Source organism: Nicotiana tomentosiformis, chromosome 3 (genome assembly GCF_000390325.3).
Source record: "Nicotiana tomentosiformis chromosome 3, ASM39032v3, whole genome shotgun sequence".
NCBI lineage: Eukaryota > Viridiplantae > Streptophyta > Magnoliopsida > Solanales > Solanaceae > Nicotiana > Nicotiana tomentosiformis.
The window spans coordinates 142,884,980-142,899,164 of NC_090814.1; the positions used below are offsets into that span (position 1 = coordinate 142,884,980).

The 14,185-nt window shown below is 36.0% G+C and overlaps 1 protein-coding gene across 1 annotated transcript; it reads left to right on the plus strand.

Moving 5' to 3' along the window:
- Nucleotides 1–1,666: 1,666 nt before the first annotated feature.
- LOC104111146 (nuclear pore complex protein NUP50A-like) lies at nucleotides 1,667–5,364 on the plus strand. The gene is made up of 2 exons (XM_009620767.4): nucleotides 1,667–1,805; nucleotides 3,746–5,364. Exon 2 carries the CDS (start codon nucleotides 3,800–3,802, stop codon nucleotides 5,144–5,146), a length of 1,347 nt encoding a protein of 448 aa, XP_009619062.1. The 5' UTR covers nucleotides 1,667–1,805; nucleotides 3,746–3,799; the 3' UTR covers nucleotides 5,147–5,364.
- The last annotated feature ends 8,821 nt before the right edge of the window (nucleotides 5,365–14,185 follow it).

The following is a 14,185-nucleotide window of genomic DNA, read 5'->3' on the forward strand; positions in this document are numbered from 1 at the left end:
TCTTAGTCGCAGTAACCGCTAACTTCGCCTCCTTCTTAGCTCTCCTATACCCCTCCCTGTTCTTCCTTCTCGCCTCATCGTCCATGCTCTCTATAAGCGTTAAGTACGCCGCTTGCTTGGCTTCCACTTCCTCTTGTACCTCCTCTCTTCACCATCAGTCACCTTTGTGGCCGCCAGAGAAACCCTTCGAGACACCTAACACTTCTCTCGCAGCTACTCTAATACACTCCGCTATCGTGGTCCACATACAGCTCGTGTCTCCACTGCTCATCAAGGCTCCTATAGCCAATAACTTCCCCCAACTCCTGCGCTTTGTCACTAGTCAAAGCACCCCACCTGATCCTGGGTTAATCATACATGGCCCTATTCCTCCTCTTCCTCACGATCTCTAAGTCCATCACTAATAATCTATGTTGAGTCGTGAGATTCTCGCTTGGTATAACCTTACAATCCATGCACAGACTCCGATCGCACTTTCGGAGGAGTAGATAATCAATTTGAGTCTTGGCTAACGAACTCCGAAAAGTAACCAAGTGCTCCTCCCTCTTCGGAAAACACGAGTTGACAATCACCAAATCAAAGGCTTTAGCACAGTCCAACAACGAAGTACCTCCACCGTTCCTAACTCCAAAGCCAAAGCCGCCATGCACACCGTCATACCCCCAGATGTCGCCCCTATGTGACCATTGAAGTCACCTCCTATGAATAACTTCTCGGTGAGCGGAATGCCACGTACTAACCCGTCAAATTCTTCTGAGAAGCGCCTCTTATAAATCTCCTCGTCCAAATCCACTTGAGGCGCGTAAGCACTAATCAGATTTAAAGTAGACCCTCCCACAACCAGCTTAATAGCTACCAGCCTGTCATTCACCCTCATAACTTCGACCACTAGCTCCCTAAGATACCTGTCAACCAAGATACCTACCACATTCTTATCCCTCTCGCATCCTGAGACACACAATTTAAACCCATCAGCATCTCGAGCCTTCGACCCCACCCATCTAGTCTCCCGGACACAAGCTATGTTGATCTTCCTCTTCTGGAGGATCTTCGCTAACTCTATAGACTTTTCCGTCAAAGTTCCTATATTCCAGGACCCCATTCTCAACCTAGAGACTCCCTTGCCAGCTTTGCCCCCACCCCCCAACCCCACCCGAGGACATGACCTTATTCTACCATCACTCACCCCAACCACTATAATCTACAAAATATTATGCTAGAACTGTCGCTAAAATAAACAAAGAATTAAACTAAAGGAGGCAGGTCTAACACTTACAACTCTAACCACTATAAATGTGTACAGTTAAGCCAAACATACAAGGAAGATTAAACTAGTGATAACAATAGAGATAAGAAGGCCAACAAAATAGCTACAAAGAAACTAAATTAGAGTCTAGAAATCACTAACAAGTTACTAGCAAGAAAACTATCCAGGCAGATGCACTAAAATAATTATAGGCAATCAAGAATTAGGTTCAAACTAACGCAAAATATATTCTGTAAATTATAAATTTTTTTATAAATTTTATACATTTTTTCGACCACCGACTGCTCAATGTAAATAGTTTTTAGCGTCAGCTAAAATAAAAATTAAAAAACCCTTTGTTTCCCGGCCCAATTTGTGTTTCCTTTTTGTTTTCATCCAAAAGCCTAGTTTAATGATTAAGGTGACACACGTCCCTATCCTCATTTTCATAATCAAGATTAGCTCTGACTAGGGTTTTATATATTCCCCAGCTGGGTCTAGAGCACAGAACTCTTCACATTACAAGCGAATCAAGCGGACGGAATTTGAATTTTGTCAGGTAATATCGACTCATTCTAATTTTATTATTTTAATTCCTTTCCGGATTCATTTTTCCGCTTACATGTTCCTGCAATTTCGTCGAATTTTAATTAATCTGCTAGTCTCTTAAACTAATAGTTTCAATTTTGAGTTTTTACTCCATTTCAATTTTAAATAAGTGCTGTGGAAGTATGAATCTAGAACGTTCTAGACACTAAGTTCAGATCTTCTTCTTTTGCCTAATGTAAGCTAATTTTTTAGACCGAAAATTATGTGTTGATTTTGCAGCTAATTCAGATACTTCGTCTCTATCAAAAGTCTTGTCGGTGACTCATAGTTAACATTTTCTTTTAACTTTGATGAACGGAGTAGTGGTACAGTGAATATATTAATTATTATGTTACAAGAACTAGTATAAAAATCTTGAAATAGCTCTCACCTCCTGAAAGTTTGATTTAATTGAATGTTTGATTTTATCTTGCTTTTTTTTTTGTTTGGAAAAAGAAATGAACCATGTATTGATTTCTTAAACTTGGTTTCCTCTATTTGTTTTCGAGATTTATGTGACATTAATGGATGTAGTGGAGTGCCAGAGACATTTGATTGCCTCTTGTATAAATCTCTTTTGCTTGATTGAATAGAATGTTTCAAGTAGGTGTATTGCTTAAGCTCTTTCTTTCATTGTTGGTTTTGTCTTTCTTGATAACTTGGAAAGAAGGAACTTGTTAAGAAACTTGGGAGCAATTAGAAGTGCTCTTTGACATTTAAACTCTGCCTCTTTATTTGTCTGTTTGAGTGCAATTGATTTTTTTTAATACTAAAAGGTAAAGATATTTGTATTCCTCTTCAACTTTGTGGTTAATGGGAAGAGCAATAGTTTTGAAGTAGTTCTAACATATTTTTTATTTTATTTAAAGAAATAGGTAAATTTAAAGAATCTAGTGTATTCTTTTCCTGTAGCTGCATTTCTGTTTCTATCAGAAACATGCAATGCTGATAGCTAGGTCAAGCAGATATAGCAACTTCTCTGTTTGAAATTTGTTTCATTTTCTCGTACTTTCTTTGATAATTATGGATAAACCTTATTTGGAATGAAATAGCTGTCAGTTATCTCGAATTACTATCAATCTCTAAGCCATTTCCGCCATTTCTATACCTCCGCATTTCTTTTACCAAACGAAACTGTAGGTGTTTTGATGGGATCTCAACTTCAAATCATGCTCTTAAAGCTAAATGCTTAGTGGATTTATTTAGCTGGCTTAACCAAACTCCTGTATCTAGCTGTGAACAACTTTTGGAAGGTGTATGCTCTCTATTTATAGATTAATCTTTGTATCTGAGCAGTCACCTTTTTCCCTCTTGTAAATTTTTGTCTGCATCTTCTTGATGCCTTTAATGATATCTTATTACTTCATCCAAATATATATATTCTTGCAGATTCTTGGTAGGATTTGGATGCACTGCCACCTATTACTTTGCTCTTCCATAGGATTAAATCTATATTAAGGTCTTAGTAGAAGCTGGCTAAGCACTTAAGAATCTAAAACTTATCATCTGCTGAGATAATAGTATAATACATAATATTGGGGATAGACGATTACATGTAGCTTTAGACATGTCTTGCGCAGAGCAGTCGTCTTGCACCTTTTTGTTTTCCTCCATTGTTATATGCTTATCTTCTACCTCTGGCAGCTACGTGGGGTTTTGACTTTCTATCCAAAACTTACGCTGTTAGTGTTTAGGAGTTTATTTAGTAGGGTAGTCTGTATATCGGTGGACAAGCTTGCATTTATTTGAAGAAGTACCAACCTTTTACTCACCTCAGTTGCTTCGTTTACATTTCGTTGGTTATGTAAAATCCTGTGACTTCTCCCCATTCCTTGGTTTTTTTGTCTTCGGTAGATATGTTTTCAAATATGCTTGTCTTGTTATTGATCTCTTCTATGCAATTTCCTGCAGAAATAGAATCTCTATTCTTTTGAGAACTCGTCAGGTGTCTTTCTTCATTTCCGGATGGGAGACACAGAGAATTCTCTTCAACCATCAAAGAAAAGGGCGGCTCTAAAGGAAATATCACGGGACAATCCTGGTCTTGATGATGATGAAGATACAGCTGATCAAGAAACTGGAACTTTCAAGAGAGCAAGTGAAGAGGTGATGGCAAGTAGAAGAATTGTCAAAGTTCGTCGCAATCAAACTACATCAACCGCAACTGCACCTTCATCTAATCCTTTTGCAGCGATTCGCTTGCCTACTGAATCTGGTGTCACTTCTGCTGTGACCACAAGCAATGTTGAGAGTGGGAAACCAGAAGAAACAGGTGATGCTGGTGAGGCAACTGGAAAGGAAGAAGGTGATGTGAATAAGGAAGGTAAAAAGGAACCTGATCAAACTTCTAAGACATCAGAAGGTAATGTTGATGAACCTAACGCTAACGAGGAGAAAGATGAAATTCCTAATGAGCCTGAAAAACCTGAATCTGCTGAAAAGAAGGTGGCTGAAGATGAGAAAATCCAGGATGAAACCAAGGAAGGCACAGTAGTTGAGAAGAGTGAAAGTGAAAGTAAGAAGGATGTGGAAGTCGAGAAAACAGAGAATGAAGAACAAATTGATGCGGGTGGTGAAAAAAGTGAGAAGGGTACAGAAACTGCATCATTTAGCTCATTCCAACAGCTTTCAAGTAGCCAAAATGCTTTCACAGGACTTGCAGGGACTGGGTTCACCAGCACTACGTTCTCCTTTGGAGCTATTTCAAAAGAGGGATCTCCTCTAGGCTTTGGCTCTGAATCAGGTGCTGGTTTTGGTTCTCTCTTTGGAGCAAAAAGTGACCAGCCATCTTTTGGGCTTACTCTTCCCACTAATGGAAATAACACTCTGTTTGGAAACTCAGGGTCATCCATTGTGAACAAGGGTGAGGGTACTGGATTTCCTTCCAAAGAAGAGGTCTCTGTTGAAACAGGGGAGGAGAATGAAAAGCCCGTATTCACAGCTGATTCCGTGCTGTTTGAATTTCTTGATGGAGGGTGGAAAGAGCGGGGCAAGGGAGAACTAAAGGTAAATGTTTCTACAGCAGGAGAGGGAAAAGCTAGACTTGTTATGAGGACCAAAGGAAATTACAGGTTGATCTTGAATGCAAGCCTTTATCCAGAAATGAAGCTCACAAATATGGATAAAAGAGGGCTTACTTTTGCTTGCCTGAATAGTGCTGGTGACGGGAAAGAAGGGCTTTCTACAATTGCTCTGAAGTTCAAGGATGCATCCATTGTTGAGGAGTTTCGAGCTGCTGTTGCGAAACATAAAGGTACTACAACTGGTTCCTTGAAGACACCTGAAAACTCTCCTAAAGCTTCAGATGATTGACTTTGCAGTATAGATGCATAGAGACTATTTTCATCACGGAATGTGCCCTACTATTTTCTTTTAGTTGCAGAGAAAAGATAAGAACGAGGGAATATTTTGTCTGAGAGATAAGATACTTGTAATCCTACATAGCAGAGTTTATTATAGCCATTGTGCCGTGCATCTGTTGTAGACCTTGACTGAACAACTTCAAAACCATTTCCTCTCTTTTTTTGGGATGTACTGAGGCATTATTGCCATTGTGTGTTGCCTTCTCTCCGCGATGATGTTCAGTAACTTTAGTTGATTTCATCCAACTAGTTTTATCGTAAATAAGCGGTTAAAGAATGTTACGTCCAATTATTCCCATGTTCCGCAGAACGAAGCAACGCTGTCGGTTGAGGCCTCACCGGGCTTTCATAGATGTTCAGTAACTTTAGTTGATGAGCTCCTAAGGCTGTGGTTCAATGGTAAGGACGAAACATGTGATGTGTGGTTAGAGGCATATCACATGTTAGAACCCTGCCGCGGATAAAGCCTGATACTTGAGTTGGGAGAAGTGTAAAGGGTCGAGTCCATACTCACCGAAGTTTCTTTTGATATCTGAGAAATCCCCTGTGACCAACTGGAGTCGGGCATAGTCCACAGGGATTTCTCCGATATCAAAAGAAAAAAAGATACTACTTGAGTTGCTGCGAGTTTAGGCCTCTATTGTCTATTTTTATTTTTGTGCTTTTATGGGGGCGAAGCTACTGTTATTAGTGTGGATTGCAGAGAGACTATCAGTTCAGTTTAGTTGCTTGGAACATTATGGTCATGTCTCAGTTTATACCCGGTTAACTAAGTGGATGACAACAGGTTAATTTTTCACACAGGAAACACCGTGACCAGTTGATAGAATTTGAATTATAAGTTTTATTTTTATTTTTTGAAGTTGAAGTTAAAGAAGAGTTTGTAGAAGTTGAATTCAGTTGTCTTTAGATTGTGATAGGTTTTAAAAAAGAAAGAAAACAGTATGGTATTCTACACCTTTTTTTTTTGGGGTTCCCATTTGGTGTCCTCTGTATTGTGGCTCAGGTTTATTCGGATTTAAGGCCAAAGATTAAATTCTTCTTATATACTAATAGCTCGAACTGAGACCTTGTGATTAAGAGTAAAAGGATCTTATCTATCTCAAATGTAAAATACTCTCACGTACTTAATAGTGAGAATTCTATCTATCTCAAACGTAAAATGCTCTCGTGTAAAGTCACCTTTCTCGCTCTTCTTTTTGTCAATAAAAATAATCAGGCCTGTCTACTTGATCCGTAAAAGAACATATTTCTCCTTCAGTAGTATATAGAGTTCGAAATCTTCCTTTCTTCACGTGCAATCATTAGCTCTTTATTGCTTTTGCATTCCGTGGTTCACGGGTTTGGATAGGCAATTTTCTTCATTTGATATGTGCATCTATAAATCCGGCAATATTTTGGGTTGAGAAAGATAGTGGAAAAGAGATGAACTACTTATTATGAACCCCATTCACGAGCACGCGAAGACAACAAATACAATAAAGAATACTAATAATTGGTTACATGTGATAAATTGTCGTCACAAACCAACAAAAGCAAACTGACATTCACTCAACTTAAGAAATGCAGACAAATCATCAGTGGAGAATATTGTAATTCTTCGATACACAACCCTTGTTTTTCAGGGAAGCAGTTAATCACAAGATCAGTAAGAAGATGACCAACTTAGACTACAAAATCAAGAAGAAACACCTTTTGTAGATTGATTTTGCATACTTAACTGTGAAAAAGAGAGTGAGGAAAAACAAGAAAAATCAAAAAGATAAAAAGAGGATAATGAAATCCCACAAAATGAAAAACATTCCACAAATGCCATCAGTAATGCCACTTCTATGGTGACGAGTAGCTCTTAGTGCAGTTTCTTGAACAGGATCCCACACAATCATCCATCTTTTTACCATCTACATAGACAAGAAAAAATTAAGGCAGAGGAAAAAAATAAAAAAAAACAACAACAGAAAGATAAGCCAGAGAAATGTTTTTGTTAACATTAAAAAAAAAAGAAAAAAAAGAAAAAAAAGTCCGGAGCACGAAGCATCCCGCGTTTATGAAGGGTTCGGGGAAGGGCTACAACCCAAGAGGATGTTATACCGTGACTGATTTCACGGCTCGACCCGTGACCGGTCACACCTCCCATTCATTTTTGTTAACATTTATAACCCCAAAAGAGGAAATACTTACTAGGTTGATGTTTTTTGCTGAGACTGGAGCAGGTAGAAAAGGCACAACCCAATTTGCAGAAGTTAAGGTTGCTACTGTCTGCTTTATGTTGAATACTATTGGTAGAAACAGAATTACCAGAATCTGAATTGAAGATGCATTGTTTCAAGCATTTGGTAGTGCATTTGCATACAGTTTGAGAAGGGTCAATCATACAGAAGATGAAGCATCTAGTATAGCAATCACTGAATGATGCACTTGACTGCCCTACAAACATTCCCAAAAACACTATGGACATAACAAATGCCCTTAACTTCATTGATTCCATACTCTCTCTTACTCCCTTTTTTCAACTATATTTTGGCCTGAAGTGGCCACGCATATATATAGTGTTTAGAAGGGTAAGCAATGAGCCAAAAGAACACAGACACTTGGGCTGTGATTAATTATTGTAGTAGTAATGGTGGTGGTATTAGCTAGATTCATGGATATATGAATTTAACTTTTGTAAGTAACATTGCAAAATAATATTTACGCAATCGTTATTTATAAGTCAATTACAAGTAAAAGAGCAGTCCGGAGCACAAGGTATCCCGCGTAGAGTCTGGTGAGCGGTCGCACTGCAAGAGGTGTGATGTAACAGCCTACCCAAATACAAGCATTAGTGGCTGCTTCATGGCGATTACAAGTAAATCTCTATAATAAGTTATTGATAACTTGATAAAATAATAACTAACCTGCTATTATTAAATTATATTGAAAGTGTAAAAAAATTTATATATTGTCTATGTACACACAATTTAAGGTCAATTGAGAATTTAGTGCGAAGTTGGGTTAACATGTGATTGTTTTTTTTTCTTTTTTTGTGGCAAATAAGATCCGTTGAGAATTTGGTGAGGTTGAATTAAGTTGGATTTACATGTGATTGTTTTTTTTGTCTTTGCCTATGGTACATTAATTTAGGAATGACTGTCAACAAGGACAAAAAAAGAGAGAAAGTACTTGCTTAGAGTTAATATTTTTTTTCTTCTTAATACCAAATAAGGAAAAAGAATTAAAAACTGCGGACAAAAATTAGGCAATTAGGGGGTTGTCATGATATGGCGTGGAATTTCATATGGCTAAACTATATTGTGAACTTCTACTGCTACTATAAGACTCACATGACCATTCTTTTCTCAAGCCATTTTAGTCCGATATGACTTAATTATTAGAGGGTAAAATAGATATTTGGCAACCAAAAGTTTAAGAAATCTAGTTGAGTGACCTTCTGAGTGTTATAAACATAATTAAGTGTCTTTGTTGTTATAAACAAAATAAAGATGACTTTAATAGATAATTTCGGATAATTGAGTGACTATTTGAATAATTTACTCAACATTAAAACCATTAATTAACATATCTTGACCTTCTTTTTATCTTTTGAGGACTATGTTTATGCATTTTGAAGCTATCTCTCTTCACATGCCATCATCTGTTAATCCAATTGACTTTTCCCTTTACCTTGTTTATTTCTTAAAACCATCATTTACTCAACCATAATTGTGTACAGCGAGGATGTAAGAGAGATAGCTGTGACTTAATTGTAAAAAGAAAAAAAGTGTAACACTAATATTCTAAGCTCCAATATGGCACCGCCCCATCATTATTTTCCTTTTCTGTTAATTACTCTTTGCTTGAAATTAAATTTGGATTCAAAAATGAAATGGTGTTATCACTTATATATCACTACAACAAATGATAATGAGAACATAAGTTTTTACATATTGGGATCATTACCTGCCCAAAAAACACTAATGATGTATTTATATCAAAGTTTAAACTTTTATATGCTGACAAACTAACAAATATTATTTTCATTGAGTCAATGGCAATTATAAAATAGCTCAAATTGACCTATGTTTTCTGATAAATTTGAGCGTGTTATACTCTTATAAATTAAATTTGACACGCCAAGAGATGATGATGAGATGAAAGAAAGATATTGTAAGTGTGCCTGCCCAATTAAAGAATGAGAGGTTTAGTATAGGGATAGAGCAGTGGAGAGTTATGAATTGTGAGTGGCGTTAGTGCTATGTTTGGTGAGTTTTTGTGCATAGCCATGATCTCTATTTAGTGCTCAGATACGTGTCCTCCAATTCTGTATTATCCGCCTCCATTTTCTCCTCTAAAATGGAGTAAATTACTCCAACTATTACTCCAAAAATAAATATTTCATTTTATATTCTTCTCCCTCTTCAATATTATATTATTATCTTTTATTTAAATTTTATTTTTTTATTTCTATTAAAGAAATTCTCTCTTTTTTTCCTTTTTACATATTCATCACATATAAATATAAAATTATTTTATATCATAATTTTTTAAATAATATAATTTATAAACAAATATTATAGATTATATATATTAACGGATAATTCAAATAAAAGTGAAACCATTGAGATACAAGATAATTAAATACATATTACATTATGAAAAAATTATGATTAAATATTACATAAATATTCAACTTTCACCTCTAGTATGCTCCCATAAATGATCTATTAATGCATTACGAAGTGCAAAATGAGCATCTTTGTCCTTAATTCTTTAGTGTCGAGCTAAAAATTATTCAAATAAGTGATTTTCATCTACTACCATTTCTACCGTTGGAGGTGGACATTCCCAATCATCTTGAATTAGTGCATTAAGATCACGCTCATCCTCGACCATTAATGTATTTTCATTTAATATTTTTTCAATTTTCACTTTTCAATTTTAGCAACATCTAATATTTTATATTCACACCTTTCAATTTTAGCAACATCTCATATTTTATATTTGCACCATTCATCTTTTGAGATGATTATATATTTTTTGTACAATTATAACTTATAATTTTACATAAAAATAATAAATACATGAAAATTAATTTATCAAAATTATACGCCAAAGTTAAGATGCAAAATTAATATTATAAAGATATTACATAAATATAATTAGGTATATATAAAGATATAAATTAAAAGAGTTAAATAATAAAAATAATAATAAAGTAAGGATGAATAGTAATGGAGGAGATGAACAGTGTCACTCCAAATTTGGAGTAACACTATTCATCCCCCATTTTGCAGCCAAAAATAAGGGAGCATTGGAGCCATATTTTGACAAAAAATGACTGCATTTTGGAAAAATGAGGAAGTGTTGGAGATGCTCTCAGTAGGTGAAAATTTTCCTCTTCCTCCATTTTGCCCCCTTTCAGTGCTTCTTATTAAGGTTATATAGGTTACATTAGGTTCTTTATACAAGAAGCGGGTCATATTTATTATTTATTTTTTCTAATCATATACATAGATTATACATTGATTACACACGATTATACATATATTAAATATAAATTATATATATGTTATACCTTCGCTAACTATTTTTAGTTTAAGCAATTAAGTGGGCGGCTAATCGGGTTAATCTATATCTATCTATATTTATACTATATTAAAAGCACGAATACCCTTAACGAAATGTCGTTCGCCTTTTTTATCCTTTAAAAATAAATTTTATAATAGACAAAATAGTCATTTTAATTGTTTCCTTATATTTAGGAACAATCATTAATTATTTCCATAATATTTAGGAATTCGAAATCGACTAAATTTAATTATGAAAAGATATGGAAAGTCTAAAATAATGGTAAGAGTTTTAGAATGAAGGAATAAAAAAGGGAAAGATTTAAATACGTAAACATATATTTTGAAAAGATTTGAATTTAAAAATAAGGAATGATTTTAGATAAAGAATAGCTAAAAATAAGAAAATAATCCATAGTTAAAGGAACAAATATGGTTAAAATAGTCGGGAGTACTACAATAGAACTCTTCTATTTTCTTGCGGACGATGAGATCGATTGTAAATTTAGCAAATTATGTCCTTTCCTACAATTTCTAGGAATTATGTTGCCTATTACAAGTTTAATACAAAGATTGATATTTATTAGATGTGTGTTGTTCTATCTGTAGTCTTATATAAGAATAAATTGTTGAAAAGATTTACAGATTTATCTACTGAATAATGTCTCACTATGATCTATTAAAACTTTTCTCATTTGAGCTAAGTAATAAATCCTAATATTTACAATTTTAAAAATTATATATATGTAATCTTTTTTACCAAAAAATACATATTGAGATGGAAACACGCGCAACGCGCGTACGCTAAAACTAGTCTAGCTATCTATATTATTATAAAAGCACGAATACTTTAGGCTAAATGTGTCACGACCCAATTCTCCTATAGGCCGTGATGGCACTCAACGTTACTGCTAGGCAAGACAACAGTGAATTAAACTATGTAATTTCTCTTTTAATAAGTTTTTAAGTAATTAAATTCTATTAATTAAAAGGTTAAGAAGCAGCAAATTTAAATAAATAGATGAAAGTTGTAACGACCCGACCGATTATTTTGCTTTCTAGACCCCCGTTCTCCTAAATAAGACTCCTCGTATGTGCTTTTGTTGTTTTGTGACTTGCGAGGATGGTTAGTTCGGGATTTGGAAAGGTACGGGTTGAAATCGGAATACTTGGTTCTTTGGTTTGGCCTTAAAAGGCTAAGTTTGACTTTGGTCAACATTTTGAGTAAACGACCTCAGAATTGGGATTTGACGGTTCCAATAGGTTCATTTAATAATTTCGGACTTGGGCGTATGTTCGGATCGGGTTTTGGATGACCCGGGAGCGTTTCAGCACTTAATAGTGAAAGTTGGCACATTGGAGGTCTTAGAGTTCGTTAAATTTGGTTTGAAGTAGGATTTAGTGTTATCGAGGTCCGTTTGGGATTCGAGCCGGGAAATAGTTCCGTATGGTAATTTAAGACTTGCACGCAAAATTTGGTGTAATTCCAAGTAGTTTAAATAGGGTTTGGCACGTTCGGAGTAAGTTGGAAGAACTTAAAGTTTATGAGTTAATTTAATTTGGTTTGGGGGTGTGGTTCTTAGTTTTGGTATTTTTTTCCCGTATTCCGAGGGTTCGAGCAAGTCCGTCTCATGTTTACGAACTTGTTGGTATATTTGGACGAGGCCTCGGGGGCCTCGGGTGCAATCTAGGCGATGCACGAATTGAATTTGGACTTAAAAGGGGCTGCTGGTGCACCAGTTCTAGTGTGCTCGCACTTGCGAGCTTTGGGCCGCAGATGCGATCCCGCAGGTGCATAATTATGGCCGCAGAAGCGGTTTTGGGGCAGCTGGCTAGTGGTCCGCAGAAGCGGAGAGGTACGCGCATAAGCGAGCTCTCTTCTGCGAAGGATCGCCCGTAGGTGCGAAGAAGCCGCAAATGCGCTTCGACTTCCGGAGAAGCGGGATCCCGTCCGCAAAAGCGGCCAGCGCTGGGTCTGAGGAGCTCTGCAGAAGCGCACCATTTTCCGCAGAAGCAGTATCGCAGGTGCGACCTAGGGACCGCAGGTGCGAAAGTCCTGCTGGGCAGAACCTTCATTTAAGTCGGGACTCAACTATTTTTAGTCAATTTATTGCACTTTTGGGCGATTTTAGAACTTTTTGATAGGGGTATTCACCTAGCAACTTGAAGGTAAGTAAATTCTATCTAAAGTAAGTTAAATAGATAGATTAGGGGTAGATTTTAATATATAAATTTTTAAAAATTATGCGTTTAGATGAAAAACCTAGGTTTTGATAAAAATGGGATTTAACCACGAAAATTATTATGGAATTGAGTGAAAATTATATATTTGAGTTAGTGAGGTTATGAGTAACATTTATCTTCGAAAATTTTCGGAATCCGGGTACGTGGGCCCCGAGGGTAAATTTTAGGAATCTTTCGATTGGGGTTGGGTAATCACTCTAATAGTTAGAATATGAACTTTTGAACACATATTGATTGATTTGTACAATATTTGACTAGTTTCGGATTCTTCGGCACTAAGTTGAGGCTCTAGAGTAAATTTGAGGCCGGAAAGTGAGCTTTGAGACGAGGTAAGTCTCTTGTCTAACCTTGTAAGAGGGAATTTACCCCATAGGTAATTTAAATTAATAATTACGGTAATTGTGGGAGCTACGTATGCACGAGGTGATGAGAATCCGTGCGTAGCTACTATTCATGCTTATGTCCGGGTAGCTTAGAACCCAAATCATGGATTACTTGTAATGTTTGCACCCTATTCGTTAATTTAAGTGCCCAAATTATATTAGAACTTGTTAGAGAAATTGTAAACGACCGAATTTCACTTGAATTTTAGCGGATTATTTGACCGTTAAATAGAAATTTTATTACATTGTATATTAGCCATATTATAACATTTAAGTCAAATGCTTATAAAGTATCATCTCTTCTTGTGGAGCGGGCAGAATACCTCGGCAATAAATAGATGCATCTATGGATCATGCCGCACGTTTCTCGGCAGTGTACATGTTATTCTGGATCGAGCCGTATGACCACGACATAAATCGTGCTAATAATACTCGGAGTCTAATCATACTTAACATTATTTTGTGGCTTACGAGGTTACTCTTATAAATGACGGAAATTTATTTGGAAATTATTACTTTGGGAAAGAATTATTTGCTCATGCTTGTCAAGGAATTATTACTATCATTTACATAACTCATGTTTATTTAGAATTTCTGTATTCATATTTTTAGCCCATAGTAAGTGTCGAAATCGACCCTTCGTTACTACTTCTTCGAGGTTAGACTAGATACTTACTGGGTACATGTTATTTATATACTCACGCTACACTTCTGTACTAATCGTGCAGGATCTGAGGCAGGTACATCTAGCGGTCCTATCGGCGCAAATCCCAGATATCCCGAGGCCTAGTGGTGAACTGCTGTTACGACCTAAAC

Excerpts from the sequence above, each read along its gene's own strand:
- LOC104111146 (XM_009620767.4), top strand. The coding sequence starts at position 3,800 with ATGGGAGACACAGAGAATTCTCTTCAACCATCAAAGAAAAGGGCGGCT.